The following is a 25,689-nucleotide window of genomic DNA, read 5'->3' as shown; positions in this document are numbered from 1 at the left end:
AAGTGGGGCTGCGCTCAGCTGTGTGCCCCCACTCTTGCAGGTAATGGACCTTCTAGGCACCTAATTCCTCTATTGTGTAGCTGTCTAGGAGGAATAAGCAAAGTCCAAATGTCAGCTACACCTAGTCATGTAAACCAGGAACAGGCTGCAGGTACCAAAATAGTTAGGAGAGGAAAAGGCCAACTTTCTAAAAGTTATCTTTTCAAAATTGTAACTTAAAACATTAAAGAGGATTTTTAATAACAATTTTTCAGACACCGAACACGAAATGTTCACCTGTTCCCAATCAAAAGTTAGCACTTATTAATTGTAATAAGGAAACCCAATGTTATCCTAAGGTAGAGTTAAGCCTCAAAGTAGTGAAAAAGAATTGAAGAGATTTTTCACTATCACATGTAAAACTTAAAAGTATATGTCCAACCTTTTAATTATAATGCATCCTGCCTATGGGCTACCTAGGGCCTACCTTAGAAGTGACATATGCAATCAAAGAGGAGATTGAGGCTTGGCAAAGGGATTGTTTTGCCAAGTCAAATTGGTGGTTTAAAGCTGCATACAGGGTGCAATGGCTGGCCTGGGACATGTTTTAGGGACTACTTAAGTGGGTGGCACAATCTGTGCTTCAGAACCACTTGTAGCATTTAGTTCACAGGCCCTGGGCACAAGTAGTGTCACTTTACTAGGGCCATACAAGTAAATTAAATATGCAAATTCGGTATGAGCCAATTCTACCATGTTTTAAAGAGGGGGCAAAAGCATTTCATCACTGGTAGCAGTGGTTACATGTGCAGTGTAGCCAGCAATAACCAATGTCAGCAAAACAGGAGAGTTGAAGGTAAAAAGCTAGGGGGAGAACCACGCCAAGGATGCCAGGTCTAACATATACCCATTTTGTACATCAGTGAGTAGAGAACTATGTTGCAGTCTCTGCTCATTACCAATCCAGGGGACCCAAATTCAAATATAAGCAGTCACTGCAAATGAGCGAATACAATTTGTCTGTGTGTACTGGGGGGATATACTGAGCATATCCCTATTGTTTATTATGCAGAGTTTTTCAAATGCATAATGGCCCTCTTTGTTCATCCATTGCTAGAAATGCGGTTTCTGGTTGGTTATGGTATGCATCTAAGCCAGGCAGAGCCCACCACTCCAGTCCGGGCAAGTAAGTGACACACCAAAGAACCTGTGCTCTCCCCCTGGTAGCTTGACTCAGAACAGTCAAGCTTATTCCCAGAGGCAATGTGTACAGCATTTGGGCAACATACTCACACCAGTAACACAATGAATACACACCAAAAGAGACTCCACACAAAATTATCTTAAAACATATAGTATATTGTGCATCTAAACACAGACCAAACCATCATAAACATCATAGGTATCCTTTGCAAATAGATGCCATTGTTAAGTTATTGCACTTTCTAAATAGTAGTGGGTATGCTGACCAAAGCAGAACAGAAATGCCATAAATCACCCAAGTCATGTTATCACTCTTCGGCAATATAAACGTTAAAAAAAAAGTGACCTTCAAGCTGCTCACACACGGCTACAAAGCCCTCCACAACACCGGACCCCAATACCTCACCAAAAGAATCTCCTTCTACACCAACAAGATAAATCTCCGTTCCGCTGACCTAGCCTTGGCCGAAATCTGCAACATCCAGAGCCAGAACGGGAGCCAGATCCTTCTCATACATCACGGCCAAGACCTGGAACAAACTCCCCTTCAGCATCAGATGAAGCTCCACCCTGCAAGCATTCAGGAGGAGCCTCAAGACCTGGCTCTTCCAATAACTAGACCTGCAAGAAACCACCCTCCCCCCAGCGCCATGAGACCCTCGCATGTGAGTAGTGCGCTTTACAAATCCCCGATTGATTTAACATTTCAGAGTAACTCTTATTATCCTGCATGTAACAAGTGCAGGGCGATGAAAGTTGGTGAGGGAGATCAAGAGATATTCTTGCGGCGGTGCACATGTAAAATCAGTACTTATTCAAACTGGGATCATTTAGAAGCCTTACAGCAATGCTGCTCGAAACAGAAATAACAACAGTGGTTACTCTGGGGACTCAGAAGTCCATAGAGAGCCTCTCAAACATACAGAGATGCGGTCAACTAATGCTCCCCCCGAGGCCCACAATGTTGCTGGACAGCGGTAATAACCTCATGATCCTGCTGCTCACACGATCTCAATTTTGACAATTACAGTTGCCATCTGGCAAGTTGTGCAGTGCTCCTTTTTAGTGCACTCGGTGAGTAGCACTCTCAGTGTGTCTTAAAGGCAGGATAGCAGGTAGGGCTGCAAACCCTGTAGTGATCTGAGTTATTAACCAACTTTTCTAAGTCATATATCATGGCCTATGGCGCTAAACATCTTAATGTTTCCAGTAAAAATAGCTTACAAAGGACTGTCCGCTTTTCCTATTTGGGGATCATATTCGATTAGTCAGATTCATGGTGTTGGAAATAGCCCTTTTTGCGGGGTTATCCCCAAACTTTTTGCTACTTCCTCCCTTGTTTTTCCTGACCTTTGGTTGTTGGCAATAGGACTCAGAGCACTTTATCACTGCTGATCAGTGCTAAAGTGCATATGCTCTCCCTGTAAATTATAACTGTGATTGGTTATCCATGTTTGGCATATTTGTTTTACCGGTGAAGTCCCTAGTAAAGGCCACTGAGTGTGCCAGGGCTGGTAATTCAAATGCTACTAGTGGGGCTGCAGCACTGATTGTGCCACCCACGTGAGTAGCCCTAAAATGGTGTCTCAGGCCTGCCACCGCAGTAACTGTGCGCAGTCTGTGAACTGCCATGTTGTCCAGGCCAGTGTACACTGACCCTTTCCTTTTCTTACACATTGGACACACCTATGGTAGGCCCAAGTTACCCCCCTGGGCAGGGTGCAGTGTATGTGAAAGGTAGGACATGTACTAGTGTGGGTGACAATGTCCTGATAGTGAAATACTGCCAATTTCGCTTTTCACTATTGAAGGGCCATCTCACCCATAGGATAGAATGGGGAATGCTGTGTCCCATGTGTACCTGCATATCTCCCCATAGGAGCAAGATGGGAAGCTAAAGTCTGGTATCCCTGAACTCAGAATTTGATAACGCATCTTTTAGGAAAGATGGTTTTTAAATTCCTTCATTGAAAATAGCACTTTTAGAAAGTGGCTATTTTCCTGTTCAACCTTTCTGTTTGCCTCTGCCTGTTTGGGTATTGAATGTCTGGTTTGTGAGGGACTGGGCTGGGGGTGGCTGCAGGAGGCTTGGGGGGTCAGCCCTAGGCTGAATGGACTTATCTACACTTAGAGTGGTGGGAGGAGTTGCACCTTTGCCTGAATAGGACTGTGCCTGCCTTCCACAATGCTGGCTCCACCTCCTGCCGTGTGTCTAATTGCCCTAGCCTACACTCACAAAGGAAGAAGACCTGCCCTGTCAGAGGGCGCCCAGAACTAGTTGGGACTGGATCCTGGACCCTCTCACACATGGAGAGCAAAGACTTTTGGGGTATAAGAGTAAGACCGGAATCTCCTGTAAATTGGACTACTTCTGCAATCAAGAGGAATCTGTGCTAGGAAGATCAGCTGAAGAAACTGAGGAAGACTGCCCTTGCTGTGTGTTCTGGGGCTGACCTGCAGTTTGCTGTATCCACTGAAGAAGAGAAAAGGGGACTTTGCTGTGTCCCCCCCACCTGCTTGAGAAAAAGACTTTGCTGTGTGCTGTGTCTTAAAAGAGTCTCCAAGGGCCTGAGAAGAGCTGGCCTCCTGTTGGGAACGCAGGGATACCAAGGTTCCCAAATAAACCTTCTGCAAGCAGCTGTATGTGTGTCTCTGCGCACAGCCTGGACTGGAGAAGATTGCCTTTTGACTGTCCGTATGCTCCCGGGGGATCAATGTGCGATTGGCACATAGCGGGGCTGAGGGAGGTCTGCTGTGCCTCTTTTCCTGGTAATCCAGCTCTCGAGAGTGCATGTGTGTGCACTACCCAAGGCCGACAGCAGAGGGGCCGAGATCACCTTCACCGGCCCGCTATAACTGAGGAGTGCTGCACCTTAAAAAACGCTTTTGTCGGCATATTTTTGTCAATTCCCGCACATGGAGCCGCCGCCAGTCGGGGAAGGCCCATTGCTGATAACAGACTTTTGCAGATAAGAGAACTGTGCAGCTGATAACAGAGCGGTGCAGGGGCAGAAGAGACCAGTGCTTTGCTTTTGACAACAAAAACCTACCAGTTTGTTTTACCAAAGAAATACAGCAGCTACACACTTTTAACAAAAGAACATTACAAGAGAACCTTTGTAGTTGAAATCACGTCTATTATGTATGTTGGATGTGTCATTTTGATCTTGCCTAAATTAGATAAAGATATTTATATTTTTATGACAACATGTGTGGTGTACATTTGTGGTGTGTCACTGTGTTAATGTGCGTGTTAGTGCAAATACTTTACACATTGCCTTGGGGATAAGCCTGTCTGCTTGTGCCAAGATACCAAGGGAGTGAGCAGGGGTTATCATCAGTGTGTCTTTTCCCCGTTCCCTGACTAGAGTGGTGGTTTTTGCCTGGCTTTGGCGCAAGCCTCAGCCAACCAGAAATCCCATTTTTAACACATGGACACCCACTCTTACACGTTGCCGGATGAATCTTGCCCTATAGGTGGGGATCCTTTTTGTATATACACCTGCCCCTCACCCCATGGATTCCTAATCCTGTTATTGGAAATGTATAAAAAGCAGTGCATAGATATAAGTATGTAGCAAAATATCTTTAATCCTAAAGTAGTGAGAAAAATGTATTAAGTAACATTTCCCCCCCCCCTCTTTTCTTTTTAAAAATTGCAGGCAATAAACCTAAATGTGTATTAGGAGGAAAAATAAACAAGCAAAATGGGAGCGAGGAACATGTGATATGTAGTAGGAAATAGCAAACACTAAATAATCCTCTATACGAAAATGTAATATAAGAAAGGGCACATCAGTAGTTAAATGCAGAACAAAATGTAATTATGAAGAGGGATATTATCTAACATATGAGAAGAGAATAATATATATACCATACATAACAGCATTCATTGAAAAGAAAGGTTAACAAGATGTGAAAGTATTATAGTAAAGATATCTGTAATTCTAAAGGGGAGAGAAAGTTAAGGAGAATACATTTTGAGAATGAAACATTAAACCAAAGTTTGTAATATCAGACTCAAGCTATGGTGCATGTGTATGGGATATAGTAAGCAGTGTAGCCTTACAGGTGGAATGCAACCACTTTTGTAAAAGGCTTACATCCATTTCCCCCACTAATTTATATTATGTCTTCTATGAAGAATAAGAACTCAATTATATTGAGAACTGTAATAAATGATATCTCATCATGATATGAATTTCCATGTAGCAGTATCAGGAAGCTAGTCTCAACAGGCATGTCAATAACGATTGTCTCTCCGGTGATAAGGGTCTCAGTATCCCCAGGCTGGCTTATCTTAGAAAATCTGTATATGAGTTAGGGGAGTCAACCTTCTTTGAAGCCCCAATAACGAGTAAATGGGCAAATAAAAAGCTTCTAAAAGCCAATGGGCATATTTACAAGAGACTTACATCATGTTTGCACCACGCAAAGTGGTACATGCGTGACACAAGGCTCTAAGTAAATTTTATGAAGCCACACAAAATCACTTTGCGTGGCGTTGAGTGGCTTCATAAATCTGGAGTAGCACAATACTGGATACAGTCAGAACACTGTGGTCTGAACCACACATGTTCATACTATGCAAGCTCTATCCCGCTTGCCTTAACCTTGCATACGCGCAACCACTCATATGTGTGGTTAAGGCAGTGCACGGTCTAGCTGCTCGAGGACGGAAGCAGGAAGACGGCGTGGTGAGGTAAGTGGGGCTGGGGTTATTTTTAGGGCTGGGAGGAGGTCAGGGCAGGTTTTAAGGCAGCGGAAGGAGTTGGGGTAGTTTAAGGGACAGCGCGGGGTGGGGGCACGGTAGTGTAGGGTTTTAGGCCTTAGGACAGTGGGAGGGAATGGGTAGTTGGGGTAGTTTTTAGGGCAGGGTGTCAGGTAGGTTTTAGGGCAGTGGAAGGGATGGGGTAGTTTATTGGACAGGGGGCAGGGGGACAGGGTAGGGTAGGGTTTTAAGCCTTAGGGCAGTGGGAGGGTTAATGGGTAGTTTTTAGTGTGGGTTTTAGTGCAGTGGAAGTGATTGGGGTAGGTTAAGTGACAGCTCAAGGGGGCAGTGGTGGTCACGAGGGAGCATTGCGGTGGGGGTCCCAGGCAACTCCCATGGATTTAGATGCATCCCCAGATTCACAAGACCGTGTGAATCTGAGGATGCATGTAAACCTTCCTCAGGGGAGACACAGTGAGAAGAAATATCACTATTGCTCCTAGTTTTTTTAATGTCTCCATGTGTGCTGCATTGTGCAGCACACAAAGAAAGAGGAAAACACCTCTCAGGATTGCTTTTGTGCAGGAAGGTGTCCCTTCCTTCCCAAAAACAATGGTGCAAAGGTGCCTGCATGGTGCAAGACTGCCAAAATGGCGCCAGCATATGGGGAAAGGACAGGAATGCTCCGTATTAGATGAAAACGGCAAATTCCTGCTCTTTTCACATGGCGCAGCACGGTGCTGCATGATGATTTGCTGGGCTGCGCCATATTTTCGTAAATATGCCCCCAAGTGTTTAGAGCAGGTGAATTTGGAACGAGTTAAATTTGAGAAATTATCTGGTCTGGTTTAAGTGAAATTATAGTAGCAATCTGAGGCAACCTCTATTTAGTTCACAGGGACGTTTGGGAAAGATCTTTATTGTTTTGTTTAAGGGCAAGTACAGTCATCTATTTACTTTCCTTAAAGTTAGGATAGTCTAAAGTTGTTACAGTTCGTCCTTGCCCATGTGACGATATCTCTCCTAAATCCTTGCTACACTTTTTTCCATTTTGTAAATTCTACGCACTTTAAGCCAAGGAGTTTGTATGTCCGCTGTTAAAAAAGTTTAACATACTGCAGTGTGGAGCAGCATTTAATGATCTCCACCAGCTGCTGGATATGGATTGCTGTCATCGACCGGAGTCCTTTTGGAAGCAAGCTGTTTGCTCTAGTCGTAGTATGCACTTTAGCTGATATCATGGGGAATACACAGTCCGCATTTTGAATGGTTATATCAGTTTCTTATTCCAGTTTCATATGATATGAATTTAAACAGGGTTTCATTGTTTTCATTGCCCGCATTTTACTGTATATCAGGATGCCATTTTAATTCCTAAATGTGTGTTTTATTGATGTGCTTTTATGGATGTTTTCATCACCCGAATAAAGATAAAATGATTTAATTTAATATTAGTATTAGTAGTAGTAGAATAGTAGTGAAGGGAGGAGGGGGAAGGGGTGTATTAGTATAGTTGTTGTCATTATTATTTACTGTTATACATTTTATTTGGAAAAGCTGAATTAAGTGACGTTGAATGATACTATTCTTTCTATCAAACAGCTTATAAAAACATTTATTGGTAATGTTCAATGCCATGCCCAATGCAATGATATTTGTTTAATGTGCATCACATTTGTATTTCAATGGTATTTAAGTGTGCTTCATTTATTCTTTCAAAAATCGTTCTGTTCCTAATATTTCATTGTTTTGTATTCATGAGTCAATTGCTCCAGCTGTTTAAATGACCCATTAGTTACATGTCTTTGACCTTTGTATTGGGCAGAACAGTTCACTGTACCTCATAATAATACAAAATGTGTTTGACTGTTGCTTTCAGTCAGTCAAAAATACATTATTCGGTTAATTTAAAAACCATAAAAGCATTCGGTACACAAATTGGAAGACACAAATACCCTTTCACCTCTGCAGTATGGATTTAGAAAAGGGAGGGGCACTATAGACCAAAGTCTTAATCTCCAATTAATAATTGGAAAATATACCATCGCTAAAAATGGTATTCTATACCTAGCTTTCATGGACCTGTCCTCGGCCTTCAACCGAGTGAACAGGTCCAAATTGTGGGATTTGTTACTAAAGCTTGGTATAAATGAAACCATTGTGTACTTCCTAGCTGACCTACATAGGGATCTCACGGCCACAGTTAGATATGATTATAAAGGGAACTGTACCGCAAAGATAAGGATTGTGAATGGGGTCAGGCAGGGCTGTATTTTAGCCCCCTTGCTTTTCACTCTCTATATTAATGATTTGGGGACAGTTTTGGGGGCGGCAAGTAAGGATATACCAAGGGCAGGCAAATTTATGATACCCGCTCTGCTCTATGCAGATGATGCTGCTCTTTTAGCTCGTACAACAGTAGGCCTCCAACGTCTTTTAAATTTATTTTATAATTTTATGAAGGCACTGGACCTTAGTGTCAATTATTCTAAATCGCATATAATGGCGGTGGGCAGTAAAAGTAAAAAATTGAAAACCCTGTTTTGTGATGGTAATAGGCTATCCAGAGTCACGAGTTTCCCATACTTGGGGGTTATCTTCGATGACAGCTCCACCTGGCTGCCCCAAATGGCCGTTAAACGAAATGTTTTCGTAAGATCTATTTCGGCCGTTTTAGATTTTTCCCGCAAATTAGGGGTGAAACCATTGGAAGCCTTCTTGAAAGTTTACGACGCAAAATGTGTATCTATAGCCATGTACGGAGCAGACCTGTGGGGTTTTAAAAGCGTAAAACACCTACAGGTTGCCGAAGATAATTTTCAGAAAAATATCTTATCAGTGCCCCATTCAACCCCTGGTTATATTGTACATCAGGATCTCGGGGTTGGTTATTTGGAAGACTGTATAGCTGTTGCACCGCTATTAAAGTGGATAACATCATGGTTAAACCCGGAATTGGTTTTAAATCATGAGATTTTGAGAGACTGTTTGACTTTGGACCACAGTTCATCCATCCCATGGCTGAAATATGTTAAAACATTAGCTGAATCATTAGGTCGCCCAGAATTGTTTACCCAGCCCCAAAAACTGGTTAAGGGAGACTTGAAGTGGACCAAAGATACTTTTATGTTAAATAAGAGTTCTGTAAGGGAAGAAATGGAACTGAGTAAAGTGACCGTGAGGGCCCATCAGCTCTTAATCAGTTCCATGGATATTGAATTATACCTGAAAATGGTCAATAATAATAATCATTGTTTTCTCTTGACTAGGTTCTGGTTGAACAAATTTCATCTGCTCCTTACCACACGACCAACCTGGACTAAAATGAAAGATCTAGATATTTGTCCCTGTGACGTGTTTTCTATAATGGACACTGTACATTTCATGTTTTTCTGTAAATACTTTGTGGAAATACGGAAAAAGTTCATTATACCACTGATCAAATGCAAAGGGTTTAGACAAGTTAAACCGGCCCTTATGTACCTCCAGTTGCTGGCAAATACCTGGGAAATTTTTAATGTGGCATGTTTTTTAACAATAGCTATGAGACTAGGGAAAAAAATTAATTGGCCTAGTTGTAAATAGTAGATTTTTTTAGGGTCTTTTTATTATGTCCTGTCTGTTTTTAACAATGTACTATGATCTTGATTTCTGATGTGTATACTTTTATGGTTTTTGATATGAACCAAATAAAGTACTTTTGACTGACTGAATACAAAATGTGTTTGACTGTTGCTTTCAGTCAGTCAAAAATACTTTATTCGGTTAATTTAAAAACCATAAAAGCATTCTGTACACAAATTTAGATTAATAAGACAATAATTAGCAGCAAAAATATCAAACATTAAGTATTCATCAGAAACGATCAGTGACATTATAAAACCTCAAGTTCTTTTAAAATTAATTAATATAAGCTAGATCATAAAAATCATTAACGTTTTTTCCTCCTTATTCTAACTGCTGCAGCAAGAAACCTGGCTCTGCTAAAAATCTCCCAAACATTGGATAGCAGCTGTAAATACAAAAGTGCTGGTTTAACTTGTAGAAAAGCTTTATCTTTTAAGATTGGGAGGGTAAAACGCTTCCGAATGTGCAAAAATTGCTCGCAAAAGAAGATAAAGTGCAATATGTCCTTGGTGGAAAAGTCATCACATGAAAATACACCCAAATCCTCCACCCTCCTCCATCCCAGGGGATCAGCAAGAAAATAAATGTAGCTGATTCAACCTAAATCTTACCAGGAGAAAGCAGTGGTTAGGATTGGATATTACATTCAGATAGGGTTCAATTGCACAGGATGTTTTTAACAATTGGTGAGCATGTACGGTTGGTTTTGCCAATTCCCTTTCTTCTCTTTCCATAGAGACATGAATAAATAAGATTCCTTCGCCCACTTCATATCACCTTTTACTAGTTTATCCGGTGAGTTAAATAACTCTGGCCGTCCCAATTTCACTGTCGGCCTATGGACGTAGCTCATCAAGGGGATACTATTCACATGATCTAGGGCCAGACAATCTCTCATGACTTGACAATTCAATTCTAAGTCAAGGTTTAACCAGGTTGAGATCCATTTCAGGAGAGGTGCTATTTTTTTTTATTTTTTTTTTTTAGAGTTTTATATAGTGCGAACTAGAACCGAACCGAATCAGTTATCAGAGCGCTTTACATAGCACCAGTTACGTTACATGAGGACACACTTTCATCAAAGGCTATTGCAATTAAGTCTTCCACAAAACCAGTCCCAGTCTCCTGATGAATCATATAAGCTGGCGTGTATTGTGGGACCGATAACAGGTTTCTTAGGAACTTATTCTCAGCTACTTGAATTTCCCTTTCGTCTCTAAAACCCCAAATATCGGCGTCATATGTTGCAAGAGAGATACATTTTGCTCCATATATTTTTAGCAAAGCTTGTATTGGTCTGGCCCCTAACTTGTGTGCGAAACCTAAAACTGCAGATGTGGATCTGGCCAAGACATTTCTCTCAGCATGTATTTGCGGAATCCATGCTCCTCGATCGTCAAATATGATGCCTAAATAAGGGAAAGTAGTGACCCTGGTAATCACAGTATCCTCACAATGGAGAGTTTGAACCGTTTTAGGCTTAAGGCCAATTATCATAATATGAGATTTTGAGAAATTGACACTTAAGTCCAGGGATTTCATAAAAGCAGCAAAGGAATTTAAAAGAAGTTGTAACCCAACCGCCATTCTTGCTGAAAAGGCGGCATCGTCCGCGTAAAGGAGTGACGGGATCAATCGTTCCCCCACACGCGGAATATCTTTACTTGCTTCTCTTAAAATTTGATCCAAATTATTAATGTAAAGGGTAAAAAGTAAGGGGGCCAAAATGCACCCCTGCCTAACACCATTGGCAATACGTATTCCCTGGGTGCAGTTACCCTTTTGATCATATCTCACAGTGGCCGTCAGATCCCTGTGCAGATCGGCAAGGAATTGGACGATATTTCTATCTACACCTAGCTTGAGGAGCATAGCCCATAGTTTGGACCTATTCACTCGGTCAAAGGCCGAGGAAAGGTCCATAAACGCCAGATAAAGTGTTCCCTTCCTGGCAATGGTATACTTCCCAATTAATAGGTGCAGATTGAGGCATTGATCAGTGGTGCCTCTTCCTTTCCTAAATCTGTATTGCAGAGCTGATATGGTTTTAGTTTTTAGATAGCCAAACTGTGAGTTTGCTGAGTTCCACCCTTCCAAGCATCTTTACGGCAGAGTCAATACATGAAATAGGTCTATAGCAGCGTGGGTCCCCTCTGTTGCCTTTATTAAAGATAAGGACAATCACTGACTCAGACCAAGATCTAGGTAGGCCTATTTTACAAGCCTTATTAAAAACATTGGCCAATGTTTTAGACCGAATCATTATATCAGATTTAAAAAGATCGTCTGGCACACCATCTGGTCCAGGAGCTTTATTGCTAGTCATTTGGTTTATAGCCTCTGCTACATCTAACTCGTTAACGTCAAAGTATATGCTTCGACTTCAAATATGGTACCAGAGGGTCCTTGGGTGTCCTGATCGCCATATACAGATTTAAAATGGTTATACTAAACCTGCTCCTGTATGTTACAATCAAGGGGAGAAGCCGTGGAATCTTGGAAAAAGGGTTTGTTTACAATTTCCCAAAATTTGGCACAGTTTTTAATAACATCAATAGACAATAGATCATTCCATGTCTCATTTTTATTCTCTTTTTTTTAGTGCCAATTTATAACTTTTCCTCAAGGCTGCTATAACACATTTATCTTGAGGTTTAGACTTTAGGGCTGCTAGCAACTTTTAGTGGGCAGCTGATCAGTTGCGGTCACACCATCTCTCCCCTTTAGATAACTGTTCCTTACAGGGCTGCTTGAGTCATAGGCTACCTGGGTGAAAATTGTGGAATCGACCGTGAGGATCTCATTGCCCCTTGTGTTTTCGTCTAGGCAGAGGTTCATCTCCCTTTCAACTGCAAGCGACAAGTTCGCCTGAAAATCCCCTGGCACTACCGAGCACCATTTAATTCTACGGGCCTGGTCTGTGGGTCGTATGTTAAAGATACTAGCAGATCTATTTGGTTTTTGGGTTTTCTTGAGTCCTTCTGCCAGTGTCAAACTAATAGGGTTATGGTCACTATACGGGGACCTAGTAGTGGGACTAAGTAGTGGTGTAACCTATCACCCTCGAGGTCAGGGCTGGGCTAATAAAGATATAATCGATGGTCGAATGCATACCTCTGCCTTAAAAGTTGGAACAACTGAACCATCATGAAATTTGTTAGGGTAAATTAGACCATTGTCCGCCACGATGCTCTCCAGAAAAGCTCTCTTTGATGATTGTTCAAAGTGTATCTCTGATTGGTCAGCAGGACCTAAGCTATCCCAAACATAACAATTTAGTTGGCAACGATGTACATTCAAATCACCTAAAACAATAACCAAATAAGAAGTAGTTTGATTCTCACTATACAATTCAAGAAAATAGTGCAGACTGACCAAATGTTCATTTGTAGTAGCTTTGTCAAATGAGTTATAAAAATGAACAATAAGCCGAATTGGTGCATTAATAAAAGTGATCTGTACCGCCAGACAATTTAGTGAGCCAGGATCCAATTTACAATGAGTGCCTGCAACTGTCAGGGAAATCAAGGTCAGTAGCCAATCCTTTGCCCTACCCGTTACAGAAGCTTTAGCTGGTTCCGAATAGGTGGTATGACCATCCATCCAGAAAATATTCTGTTGCTTTCCTTTTTTTGTTATTTGTAAGGACTTGATAATTTTACTATGTAAGAGTTTGTACAAATGTGCATAAATACTTATCTAATCTTACAGACTAATTCAATAAAGTGGTCAGAACTACATAAAGCAGGCTCTGAACTAGACTTTAAAAGTCATAAATATTACAATTGGGACATGGCCACTTCTTGGCATCTCACAATGGCAATGAGATTTGGGGTGATATTAACAATGTCCAGCCTACATATCTCACCACCACTTCTCCCTTTAACCTTTGTCTGTTCAGAACCATCCACTTTATTTAAGCAAAATATCTCAGAACGGACTGCTCAGTACAATAACCAGCTAAGTGCACTATGAACATAAGAAATACCAAAACGGGACTTGCAGAGCTGCGCAAATCTGCCACCTTGCTGAAAACCATAAACTGCACACCTATCAATCACACTTCTTCATCCATTACATGCTGTGTCCCATAACATGCTAACCACACCTTGATGATCCTCATGCACTACATGGAAACACTTCCCCCAAAGGATTAAAACAAAGACAACACACTTTCAAACAAACACCCTACAGAGAGTAGATTGCTACCCATATAGACAAGCATGTAAGTAGCCCACGTAGTGATAGGAAGTGCTTTATATCTGTTGCAATAAAAACACAAATCTGGGCGCAACGTACAACCCCAATTCCATGTAAGTTGCAAGACTAACAGTTCTTCCAAAAATAGCATGATTATTGAAGAAACAAGCATTCAACTATGAGGCTTAATGATCCATTATTAGCTTTCTCTCCTTCATCCGTGATATGTACATTTGAATTCAATCAGTGCCTAATTTATAAAAATTAAAAATTGAGTCGGGTGTGGGGTAACATTTTCCCAGGAGATTTCTGCTGGTGCCACCACTGAATGATAGAGTTGCTGCATACCAGGGCTGTCTAGTTTAGATTCTGCATTCTTACACTTTCTTCCACCAAGCTACACTTCCTGTCTCTTTATCTCATTCTTGCAGGTTCGTTGTTATCTCTGCTTTCTCCATTTGTCACTGTCCTCCTACCTTTTTCCGCCGCCTCCTGTCTCTGGGTCAGAGTTTGTTGATGAAAAATAAATGCAGTTCAAAGGACAAAATTAATAAATAAATGATACTTCAAAAGGCTATGCAATCTGCAGATTAAAGCCCAAGTGATCATTAACTAACCAACCTTTTTTTAATAATTTGGCACAAAAGCCATGATTCCGGGCATGCGGTTACCACTTATAATATAATAGAAGTGTGTTGAGCCCGGAAAGTTGGATTTGCAATGATTGCAATGGACTATAATAAGGAATACACTGTAAACTAAATGCACATTCATGGATAAGTATATATATATTTTTTTTATTTCCAAATATCTGCACACAAGCATGTCCTTAGCCAATATGCATGCATGGCATTGAACCCACTGGCTAATGAAATTGAGGCAGCCCATAAAATGTATTCTTCACTTTGGAAAATGAGTTTGACCATTTAGGAAATCTAGTGAATTGTCATGTGTTTCACCATTGGGGTCAGCACTCACAGTAATGCTTTGTGCAAGGAAACTGGCAATCTATCTCCTTCAGCAATAGTTTGTGAAACATGAAGAGCATAATGTAAAATAGTGGGACCCCACTACAGAATGTGGCGAGGGAGCCCTCTGACTCTCATATCTCACAGAAAGTCATGGGCCTTCGGCTAAGTAGGGGCTCCCAGATGGTGGGGCTACCCCTTTGCCAAAGTGGCCTGGGTTACACCCCTGGAAACATGCCTAATGGACAGATGTGTCAAAAACATTACCCGCTAGTTCGTGGACATAACTTACCACCACAAGGGGCTACATGATGACTTCAGCAAGAAAATGTGCATGCCATGGCATATTTCATGGGTGCTTACAATTCCAACAAACTCACTGAAATTTGGGCAATTTATTGTTTTTAAACCCTCACATATTGAGTCTTACTGCCCGAAAAATTCCAAAGGTGTGCGCGTTTTCCCTAATACAATGAATTTCCAAATGCAAAAACCAAGAAACATTTTCATAACACCATGTTTGCTATGGAATGTGCACCCTGTATTTTGTCAGGCAACTTGGAAGATGACCTAGTTCACTTTGTCGAGTGGCTTACGGCAAGACTGGCGATTCTTGTTCCCGAGAAAATAGCTAAATCTGGGAACAAACGGCCCTCTGCCCCTTGGTTCACCTCTCAGCTCAGGGAAGCTCGCCAAAACTGCAAGAGAGCTGAAAGAGCTTGGAGGAGGGAGTATAATTCCTTGGAGAAACAAAAATTTAAAAATTTGACTAGATCCTACCATAAGTTGTTGTGGAATGAGAAAAAATCCTATCTTGAGCGTCGCATCGAGGAATCGGGAAACACATGTAAGGAAATTTTCAGAATCGTTAAAGATTTTACGTCTCCGTCCCTAGGCACCCCGGTCCAGTCCCATTCAAAACCCTGGCTGAGTGAATTGGCCCACTATTTTGTTAATAAGATAAAGTCCATCCAAGCTTCCCTTGCTGTCTATTCCAAACAAAATAAGGTAGATCTACCAGCTGCCCACTCTTCCTCTAAACTTGTTCTGACCCCCACTCTCTGGGAATTTCCCCCGCTGAGTCTTGATTCCTCTTTAGACCATCTGTCCGGGTTGAAGTCTGGCTCACCTCTTGATCCTTGCCCAGCTTCATGTTTCAACAAAATAGCCCCAGCCCTAAATGGTCTTATTAACTCCATCCTCAACTCCTCACTGTCTTCTGGTGTAGTCCCTCGGGCTTGGAAGTGTGCTCTCATTCTTCCACTTCTAAAAAAACCAGCCCTAGATCCTACCGTCCATGCCAACTATAGGCCAATCTCTCTCCTCCCCGCTCTGGCGAAAGTGGCTGAAAGACATGTGCACAGATCAATCTCGAATTTCATCGAGGAGAATCATCTGCTGCACAACAGTCAATCTGGTTTTCGTGCTAATTATAGTACGGAGACCGCGTTACTGGAAGTCACAATCGTTATTAGAGAGGTATTGGATGCTGGAGGAAAGGCCATGTTGGTCATGTTGGACCTGTCGGCGGCGTTCGACACCGTTTCCCATGATACCCTCCTAATACGACTCTGGGAATGTGGTCTTCGGGGGACGGTGTGGAATTGGCTCAAATCCTTTCTAGCCGACCACCGACAAACGATCTGGGCGCCTCCACACTCCGCCGTTATGGCACCTCTGGAGGTAGGGGTCCCTCAGGGGTCTATTCTTAGCCCCCTGCTTTTCAACATCTTTTTGGCCCCCCTAGCAGAGGTGGTGGAGTCTTTTGGCGCTCAGATCGTGTCCTACGCTGACGACACCCAACTCTTGTTTACATGTGGCAAGAATGAGGTGTTTGACGGGACTCTCATCAGAAGCTGTCTAGAGACAGTCTTTGGATGGTTCAGAGGGCATGGATTAAAATGTAACTCCGACAAGTCGGAGCTGCTTTTCTTTGGCTGCACTACTGAACCAAATTGGAAAAGCTGGTGGCCGCAAGACTTGTTTCCACCTGCAAATGCGAGTATCAAAGCTAAAAACTTAGGAATCATCGTCGATAATGACCTAGCTTTCGGACCCCAAATATCTTGCCTTTCTGGGAAATGTTTCGGCATCCTTCGGATGCTTAGAAAATTTCTCCCCCTGATTTCAATCAAGCATAGAAGGGTCATTGTTCAATCACTTATTGGGTCTAGATTAGACTACGCAAATGCCCTTTACCTAGGACTCCCTAAATACCTTGTGAGGCGACTTCAAGTAGTCCAAAATTCAGCTGCCCGTGCCATCTACGGGCTCCCCAGACGCGCTGGTGCCTCTGATCTGTTAAAAGAACTGCACTGGCTTCCCATAGCCAAGAGAGCCCTTTTCAAAAGTCTGACGATGACCTTCAAAGCCCTTCATGACATTGGCCCTAGTTACATTAGAAAACGTCTTGTTTTTTATAAACCTAATAGAGCTTTAAGGTCTGCCTCCTTGTCTAAAATGATAGTTCCGACCATCAAACGCGCAAGACTGGGTGGCCGCTCTTTTCACTACTTGGCTCCTCGTGCCTGGAACGAGCTTCCCCTTTCGCTGAGACAGATCCCCAGCCTTATGTCTTTCAGAAAGGCGTTAAAAACTTGGCTTTTCACCCGATAGGGCCCCCGCCTTTCCTTACTTTTGTTATGTAGTTGCCCCTGGAGGACCTCTTCGCCAAAGCGCCGGGACACTCCGTCCGGAGTAGCTGTTGCGCTATAGAAGAATGTGTTAACATAACATAACATAACATGTTTCTCCTATCTTTGTAGACGAGATCAGCGCTCACAATCACTGTGTTTATCTAGCAAAATGTTTATAGTAAATAAGCATATTATCTATCCACAATTAATTCTAATTTGCAAAACATGCAGTGATTTTATTTTGAATATTATTGAGTAGGTGAATTCTTATGTAAAAACTAGTGCATGCCGTGAGATGAGGGAGCAGAAGTTGCCAGCCACGGAAGACATACCGTCATGCGTAGTTAGCAGCCCCCTTTCACTCCTAATAAAAAAGCGGATCGCCAAAGGGAGAAAAGAAGGGGCTCTGGGACCGAAAGGTATTCCACCTGCCCTGTTCCAAGCAAAGACGGAGGACTGGGCTGACATCCTGCAACCTCTCTTTCTGGAAATGAGGCTGCTAAACAGAATACCCAAGTTTTGAAAGGGTTTAACAATTGTGCAAATTTACAAAAAAGGAGACAAGGCCGAGCCTAATAATTACCACCTAGTTGCCCTGATAGATAATGAAGTAAAATACTTTGCGGGCATCATACTAGAGGAGCTCACATCTTGGGCAGAGGCAAACCAGATGATACAGCTGAACCAGACTGGCTTCCGCAAAATGTCCGGTACAGCAACAAATTTTCTTACAATCTCTGTACAAATTGACTTAGCAAAAACCTCTAACCTACCCTTACATCTATGTTACATCGACTTTAGTGCTGCTTTCGACAATGTAGAGAGGGGCAGACTGTGGGGAAACTGGCGCTATGGGGCATCCCACAGCACATTTTAAACATTTTGTTGCTGCTCCATACAGATACATGGGTGCAGGTGAAACTAGGCTGAGGTACCCACCTCTCTTCAACAGTCCCCACAACAAAACTTCTGAAACAGGGTTGTGTGTTTGCACCAACCCTGTTCAATCTATTAATGGCCGACCTCCCAAAGGTGCTCGATGCCTGTAACACCCAATCACCCAAGCTAGGTGGAAAAACATTGTCCAACCTGATGTACGCAGACAACGTAGTTCTGCTTAGTCACACTTACGGAAATGCAGAACTACGCTATAGAAAAGAACTTAAAAATAAATCTGAGTAAGACTAGCACAATGACAATAAACAACAAAAAAACCTGCAAAGGAACTGGTTTCTGGGTGGCACTAAACTTTAACCAGCTTACGAGTATAAGTACCTAGGAGTTATAATCGACAAGGAAGAGTCACTTAAGCGCCAGATAGAATAAGAAGCAAAGGACTGTTGATATCTTTATCGATGGAAAACCTTGAAAATAAATTGATGGGGCCGACATTGAGCCCACTTCTGAAGGTAGTCCAGGCTAAACTACTGCCCTCGATTACCTATGGCAGTGAGGCAATGCGGGGAAGAGATGCCAAGGTTCTGGAAAATACACTGGTCAAGGCATATAGAACCATGTTCTGCCTCCCGCAAATACTTCACTGGCTCAAATAAAGATGGCATTTGGTCTTACACAACAAGTCTTGGCCAGGCAGGGATCGTATATTATCTGCTGGTATAAGATCAGAAGCACCACTACAAATATGTTAAATCATCTGCTATGGCACGACTTACAGCATAGGGAGTGCTCCCAAGCTAGAAGCTGCCTGTAGCTAGCCCTGGAATCTACCAGACTCAAGGGACTCTGGGACATGCAACTCGGCTATCTAACCTTTAAAAAACGAGTCTAGAAATGCATAAAACAAATTTCCTCGGTGGAGGACAAGGCAAGCATCTCAAACAGACCTCATGCCTGGATGACCTTGAACTCCTACAAATCACTTGCCCCACAAACATTCTTTATTCAGGGATATCCCAAATCCATAAAAATGACCTTCCTAAGGTATAGACTGGGGATCTTTCTCTGTGCCCAGCATCTTCCACCATTCCTGAGGGCAATAACACAAGACACATGCAGGCTGTGCCACACCAAACAAGGAGATATTTTACATCTAATCTGTTAATGCAAGGAACTGCTTCAAGAATGGCTACAGTTCCTCAAAGCACCACTGAAGCAGAAAGGCACATGTACCAGGAGGCACGCAGTGCTGGCCTACCTAAACCCGGTGAACAAACAACTGAATTTATCTTGGGTGTTAATTATTTTAATGGAAGATATTTTTCTATAACAAAGTGCTTAAAAAGGTGGTAATGGTTGATGAAACTATGTTGAATATTAGTCTATAGTTTTTATCTTTTTAAAGTCAATATTGCAATGGTTTTTGTTAACTATGCAAAAATAAAGCAATTCTTATTCGAAAAAAAATAAAATATATTTCTAGTGCACGCCCAGTTAGTGTAACACATGTACCAGTCTCTCTGAAATGGTCTGGCTCAGAAGCAAAGTGTCCTGGTCACAAAATTAATTTTGATTCATTGCTTGCTACTCGTCGTGTTTTGGAAATAACACTCATGGTGGTACCACACTAATCAAATGTGGTCTCTTTGGGCGTTTTAAGTGTAAGTATATAATACGCATAAATAATTACCTTTGAATGTTATCCAATGTAACTATTTATGTAAGATGTTTGTAAACTGTTTAATTGCTTTTAGTTATTCTTTATCTGTGCTTTTAGGATTATTTGATGATAATCAAAAACATTCTATTGATTGAATTAAAGGTCAAAGTTTTTTTTGATTACCGCAGATGCAATTACTGTTTACACAAAAGTCGTTCTACTACAGAACACATTTATTTCAAAAGAAATATTAGTCGCCGTATTTTATTTTTGAAGGTCTGAATATAACAAATTGTTTACTATACTTGGAACCTATGACTTATGATCTAAGTCATTAATTTCTTTGGAAATAAATGAAACCACAGTGAAAAGCTGGTTAATTAAAAACGAATGGGAGTGTGGTCACTCATGCCATGAAATATTAGAAGCTGCATAGATATATGGGTAATTGAAATGAAGCACATTCATTTATTTTCAATTTAATTTGAAATTTCTTCTACTAAATTAATAAGGTAAACAGCACATGTGATTCTTTTTTTGTGCAGACGGACTGTGATGAACTTTAGAGAATCTATGTTCTAGAAAAAAATTTAATTTGTATGTTTTTCAGTATAACTTAAACGGCTAAAATGAAAGGTACTTGGTGTGGAAGCAGCTGCATTTCAGTACCACCTTGTTGAGCTGCAGCTGTAGGATGCAAAATCATGATAATGCAATAACCAATGAAAAACTTATGGTGCAGTAAAAATTAGTTTATTGAATAAGTTCTTTTAAAAATTCCAGGTGTTGTTAAAGTGGACTATGGCGATGTCTCCGTCAGGAAAGCTCTGAGAGAAAAACTGCGATGTAAACCCTTTTGGTGGTACCTTGAAAATATCTATCCAGACTCTCAGATCCCAAGGCGTTACTTCTCACTGGGTGAGGTACTGTATGCACAACTTTATTATATTAATTAGGCTAACATTTGACAATTACCTGCTGTTACTGTTTTTGGCTCTTTAGATGTGCTTACTATCTTGTAATTTGTTATGTTTGTGCTTTTCGGAGACATTACATCCGCCCTGCCCCCTCCCTTCGTTGAATTTTCAATTCATAGAACCCCGGCGTTGAGGCACAGTGGTTTTCGGTTTTAGTTGCATAGAACTAAGAAATACATTTTTACTGTAAACTCATAAAAACGAATTTAAACATGCTTCTACTACCTTATTTAATGGAACCAAATGATTCCAGAAGAACTTTCTGCTGTCTTATTTAATACAACAACATATTTCACGAAGTGCCACAATCCAAAAAGTGATCAAAAAACACAAATAGCCTAATGTACTCACACAGTATAAATACATGTCACACTTGCTGTTAGACAAACCATAACAGGTACATTGCAATGCAATTAACATGAAATATACATTGTGATAATGGGCCTGATTATGATTTGGGTTGGACCTACACCAACAGGCTGTCGGTGGCAGTCTGATCAACAAACCTTTGGGCCGACCAATGGATTACTATCCTGGTTGTTGCACCCTAAAGAGTCGGGGGGAAGACCACCACCTCCAACAGGATCAGTGATCCCGTCGGGGTGGTGGTCGGAATTGCAATCCCGAATGGAGATAGTGTCAAGCCAGACACCGCCATCAGGATTACAATATCCCTTTCGGACAGCTTTGTCAGCCATAAAAAGGTTGTCGGAAACATATTTAGGCGGCCCCAAACCAGGCCTCCTTCTGTCATGGGCCACTGTAAAGTGGCCAAGGGGACACATGTAGGCCCCCACGCACCTCCTTGCACTGTGTGCCATGCACCACATGGTGCATGGCACACAGTGCGTGGAGGTGCAGGATGTGCTTCTTTACATGGTAGCTTCTGTTGCTGCCCTTTTCCTGGGCCACAGCACAAGCCACTGTGTAAAGGAGCACTTTGTGACTGCCAGTATGGCGGTCTCATCATAATGCGGCGGTCAGACCCCCTCCTGTTTGTCGGTTGATCTCCTGACCAACACAATAGCGGGTGGCAGGCAGAGGTTCAACTGCCCGTTATCATAATCAGTCCCAAAATCTCAAATTGAAATTAGAACGTGGGCCAGAAACATAAAATACACAATAGCATACAAAGAAAAAACTTTTTTGTTTGTGCTTTAACACGCAATGGAGTCCCATATACGAGGAGGAGGAGGGTGAATTATATGTTCATAGTCCCATTTCCACTATCAAGATTATCTTCCTGTTCCTTGTTTCATTTCACCGTTGAATTTTATTTTATCTATACTACTATTATAAAGAGAGAACTGTGTCCTTTGAGCCAGGTAAACTCGAAAAGTACACCACCAATCCAAACACCCAAGACATATTTGAAAACCTCAGGGCAATCAGAAGGACATAGGCTATATAAAAATAAAAGATATACGTTGTTTAAAAAATTTAGAAATAAAAATAAAGTAGTGCCTTTCAAGTAGCGCCGGCCGCGACGTCTGCGTGATGACATCGGGAGCGTTCAGGAGCAACAGGAAGAGCGGAGGACATGAGCGCGGGGAGGAGCGGCGAGCGGCGGTGAGGAGCAGCGAGAAGCGGAGGAGCAGTGGAGCGGTAAAATCAGCAGCGCAGGGAGGAGCGACGGGTGAGGTAAGTGAAGCAGCCAAGAGCCGCGGGTGCGCACCGAGGGACGGGCGGAGGGACGGGAGGAAGCCATGAGTGCACGCAAGCCTGAAATGCTTCCCCCAGCCCCCTTCTGCCCCGGGCAACGCTGGGGCGGGCTGCTAGTTTTTATATGTAGGTGCAGAAGTGGCTCCTGCACATTTCTCTCAATATCTAATTGCTGACGTGTTCCAACCTCAATGTTGACAGAAAATTAGCAATTTATGAGTGGTCATCATAAGGGCATGTCACCACTTATTTGTCTGGACACTCGGGTAAAAAAGAAAAGGGATTTGTGAAACCAAGTAAAAAATGGTTTCGTTTTGGGATTAGCTTACTAGATTGCTAAAAGGTTGCTTTGAAAAACATACCCACCTAGAGCCAAGTGAACTTATTCAATGACCACCCTATGATCTACAAAACAAAGAGGAGAAAGCAAAGGTTGTGGAGCTCAGGATTAATATGTATAATTAAAAAGAAACACTTAAAGTGCCCCAGCACCTGTGAAACTAGTCTGTTGAAAGTCTCACCAACAGTCGACGTTAGAATTTTTGCAAATTCAAAACTCAATAATTTCCTCTGACACACAACCACTTTGTGTCGCCGAATGGGTTTCACCAGGTGCAGGCTACTTCTGCAGAGCCACAATACACCCCCAGTCTATTCGGCACCAGTTTTATGGCATTCTGAAAAGTTACACGTAGGCCCTGGATTGAGCCCAGGACCTGTGGGTAGACCCGCTGCACATATCTAAAGAACATGGGTAGGGACATTGGGCAATGCATGGCAAGTAGGGTTCAAAAGCATGCTGGTGGCCATGTACTAACTCCCCCCCCCTGCACTGCACTGATTGGATGCCGATGGTGGGTTGACTGCAGGGCATAGTCAGAGGTCAGTCACTGCGGCCAACTCCTGTTCTGTAATACCTCTCACTCACTTCCTCACTTTCGCACACTGTCTCACTAAGTCTTTCCCTGTTTCACTCAGTCTTCACTCCTCCTTTCCAGCCCTTTCACTCATTCTCAGTCACTCTCACTCACCCACAAAAGAAGCAATTTATATTTTTATCTTTTTTTAAACCACTGGGCAAAAACAAATATATTTAATGTCTTCTGGTGGAAAACCACTTGATTTTTGTGCTGGTCCACTTTGATATCCACAAGAAATCACAGTGTGGTACACCAAGTCATTCAAGCCTGCAGTAGCAAAGCAGGGATCGATTTGTTCGTACTCCTCCTACAGGACATCTGAATGCAATTACTCCTTCTTGGAGGGTTAGCATGTTACATAGCTGAAGAAGATTTACTCACCTTATCAGCATCCCTCTTTCCAGCCTTGAACTGCTGCTCTTGTAAAGCATTGATGTGCATATGGATTGAAGATGGTAAAATTTATATTTACCTTAGTTACGTATGCTCAGCATCTTGTCACACAAAATGCATGCCACTTACTTGGAAGATTGTTTTTGTAGCAGGTGGAAGGGTAAACAAGTTACAGACAACTGATTGTGGTGGCGATCCTGAACCCTCAGTCTGAGCACTTTCCAGTTTTCAATTACTCATCTGTTTATATTCCTCTAGATTTCGCCACTCTTCTTCTTCCCTCCTCTCTTGGCAAAGGAGGAAAATGTTTTGGATCCCCCAAAATGAAAAAAACAGCAAGCTGCTGAGCTTCCATATGTCAAGGAGATCAATGATTTGTAAAAACAAAATAAAAAAGTATTTGCATTTGGAGCAATACATGGGCAGGAAAAATTCAAACTTCTGCAATGGTCTACAAAGATCTGTTGTTCCTCCTATTTTCTAGGAAATAAGCGTGGGTGGACTTAACACATCCCAGAACTGCGGTTCCAGTTCCCAGTACCACAAATCCCATAAAATGAGGCAAGATTAAAAATGTACTGGCATAGCATTTTAACTGCACTTAGGTAACCACTACACTCAAACAATATTTCACAATTCATTCACACATCTTTTTCAAAAATATATGAACTTCAATGAAGTCGTTTTTGTTTTTGTGATACTCAGAAAGATGTATTGCCTTTGTGAATTTTTTTTTAATTTAATCTTTATTGTTTAGTTAATTAAAACCATAACAAATTTCCTTTACAGTTCTCATCCAAGGCTTAAATGTAAAATCACGTAGAATAAAATCAACTAAAAGTTAAATTGCAACGTAGTAAAATCCAAATAGTACATCTCCAGAGAGAGAACTAAAATCAATATAAACTGACGGAGAAACGAGAAATTTTATCCATTGTCCTTATAAGTCTTAAAAATATTAGATTGCTTTCAGGTGTTTTTCAAAAGTCAGCAAGAACTTTACCATCTTCAGTTTATTTGAGGGGACATTGAGTCCAAGCCACCAATTACTGCAGTCCTGTAAGTGCGTAGTCTCTTGACCAAAAAGATGTTCTTTAGGAAGAACCTTCGCTCTGTGTTCAGCATCTTACAGTGACATATAATGTGAATTAAATCTTCTTTTGTGTTACCACAGAGGCGACAAGTAACAGAATCTGTATGCTTACAGGCAGGCTCGTCGGCCAAAGTTGGAAATTTGCCAAATCTCAAGGCCATCAGCCTTTTTTTGATGAAAACGGAGTATGTTGTATCCAAATATGCCGCTGGAGTAAGAGATTTATAACTATTGATCACAGCCCAGGAATGAGAACGATGTGAAAAAATGTCTTTGTCCGTGATCAATGAATGAAATTTCGCGGCTTCATTTAATTCCTGTTTGAATTACGTGAATGGCAAGTTTTTATCCCAAAGCTTGGCTGTGCATGTTAACTCCAATGCACTTGACAGGAATTTGTTTGCCTCAGATTTTTTTTACGTTTCTAGTTCCTGCCATAAAAATTTGTTAAGATTATTATCGATGGCTTTCTTCTTAATCTGATACCACACCTTGATGCATGAGTAAAGTCGGCCCAATGATTCGTTCTTTAAACCGAATTCAAGGCGCATTTGCGCGGGCGAGGCAGAGTTGGGAAGACGTAAGACCTTTTTGTAGATTTTATTAATTAAATTGTTTAAAAAAACAGAATCCTTGCCATGCATAGCTAGGCTGGCATAAGCTAGGGTGGGCAAGGCTTTGTTAGCAATCACAGTTAGTAATGGTTCTAACGATGGACCTTCCAATTTTGTTGCCAAGGTGCTGAGTGCAAATATTAAGGCTC

The 25,689-nt window shown here is 41.8% G+C and overlaps 1 protein-coding gene across 3 annotated transcripts in view; it reads left to right on the top strand.

Annotated features, from left to right (window-relative positions):
- The window catches only part of GALNT13 (polypeptide N-acetylgalactosaminyltransferase 13), a 1,001,053-nt gene that overhangs the window by 652,118 nt on the left and 323,246 nt on the right, over window positions 1–25,689 (top strand). For all 3 annotated transcript variants that reach the window (XM_078681726.1, XM_078681725.1, XM_078681724.1), the window contains exon 8: window positions 20,665–20,804. In XM_078681726.1, the coding sequence (XP_078537852.1) occupies window positions 20,665–20,804 (140 nt within the window). The remainder of the gene's footprint in view (window positions 1–20,664; window positions 20,805–25,689) is intronic.

This window comes from Lissotriton helveticus, chromosome 3_1 (genome assembly GCF_964261635.1).
Source record: "Lissotriton helveticus chromosome 3_1, aLisHel1.1, whole genome shotgun sequence".
NCBI classification, from domain to species: Eukaryota; Metazoa; Chordata; class Amphibia; order Caudata; family Salamandridae; genus Lissotriton; species Lissotriton helveticus.
Note: the sequence above shows the minus strand (reverse complement) of the source record. Positions and strands in the feature narration are given on the sequence as shown.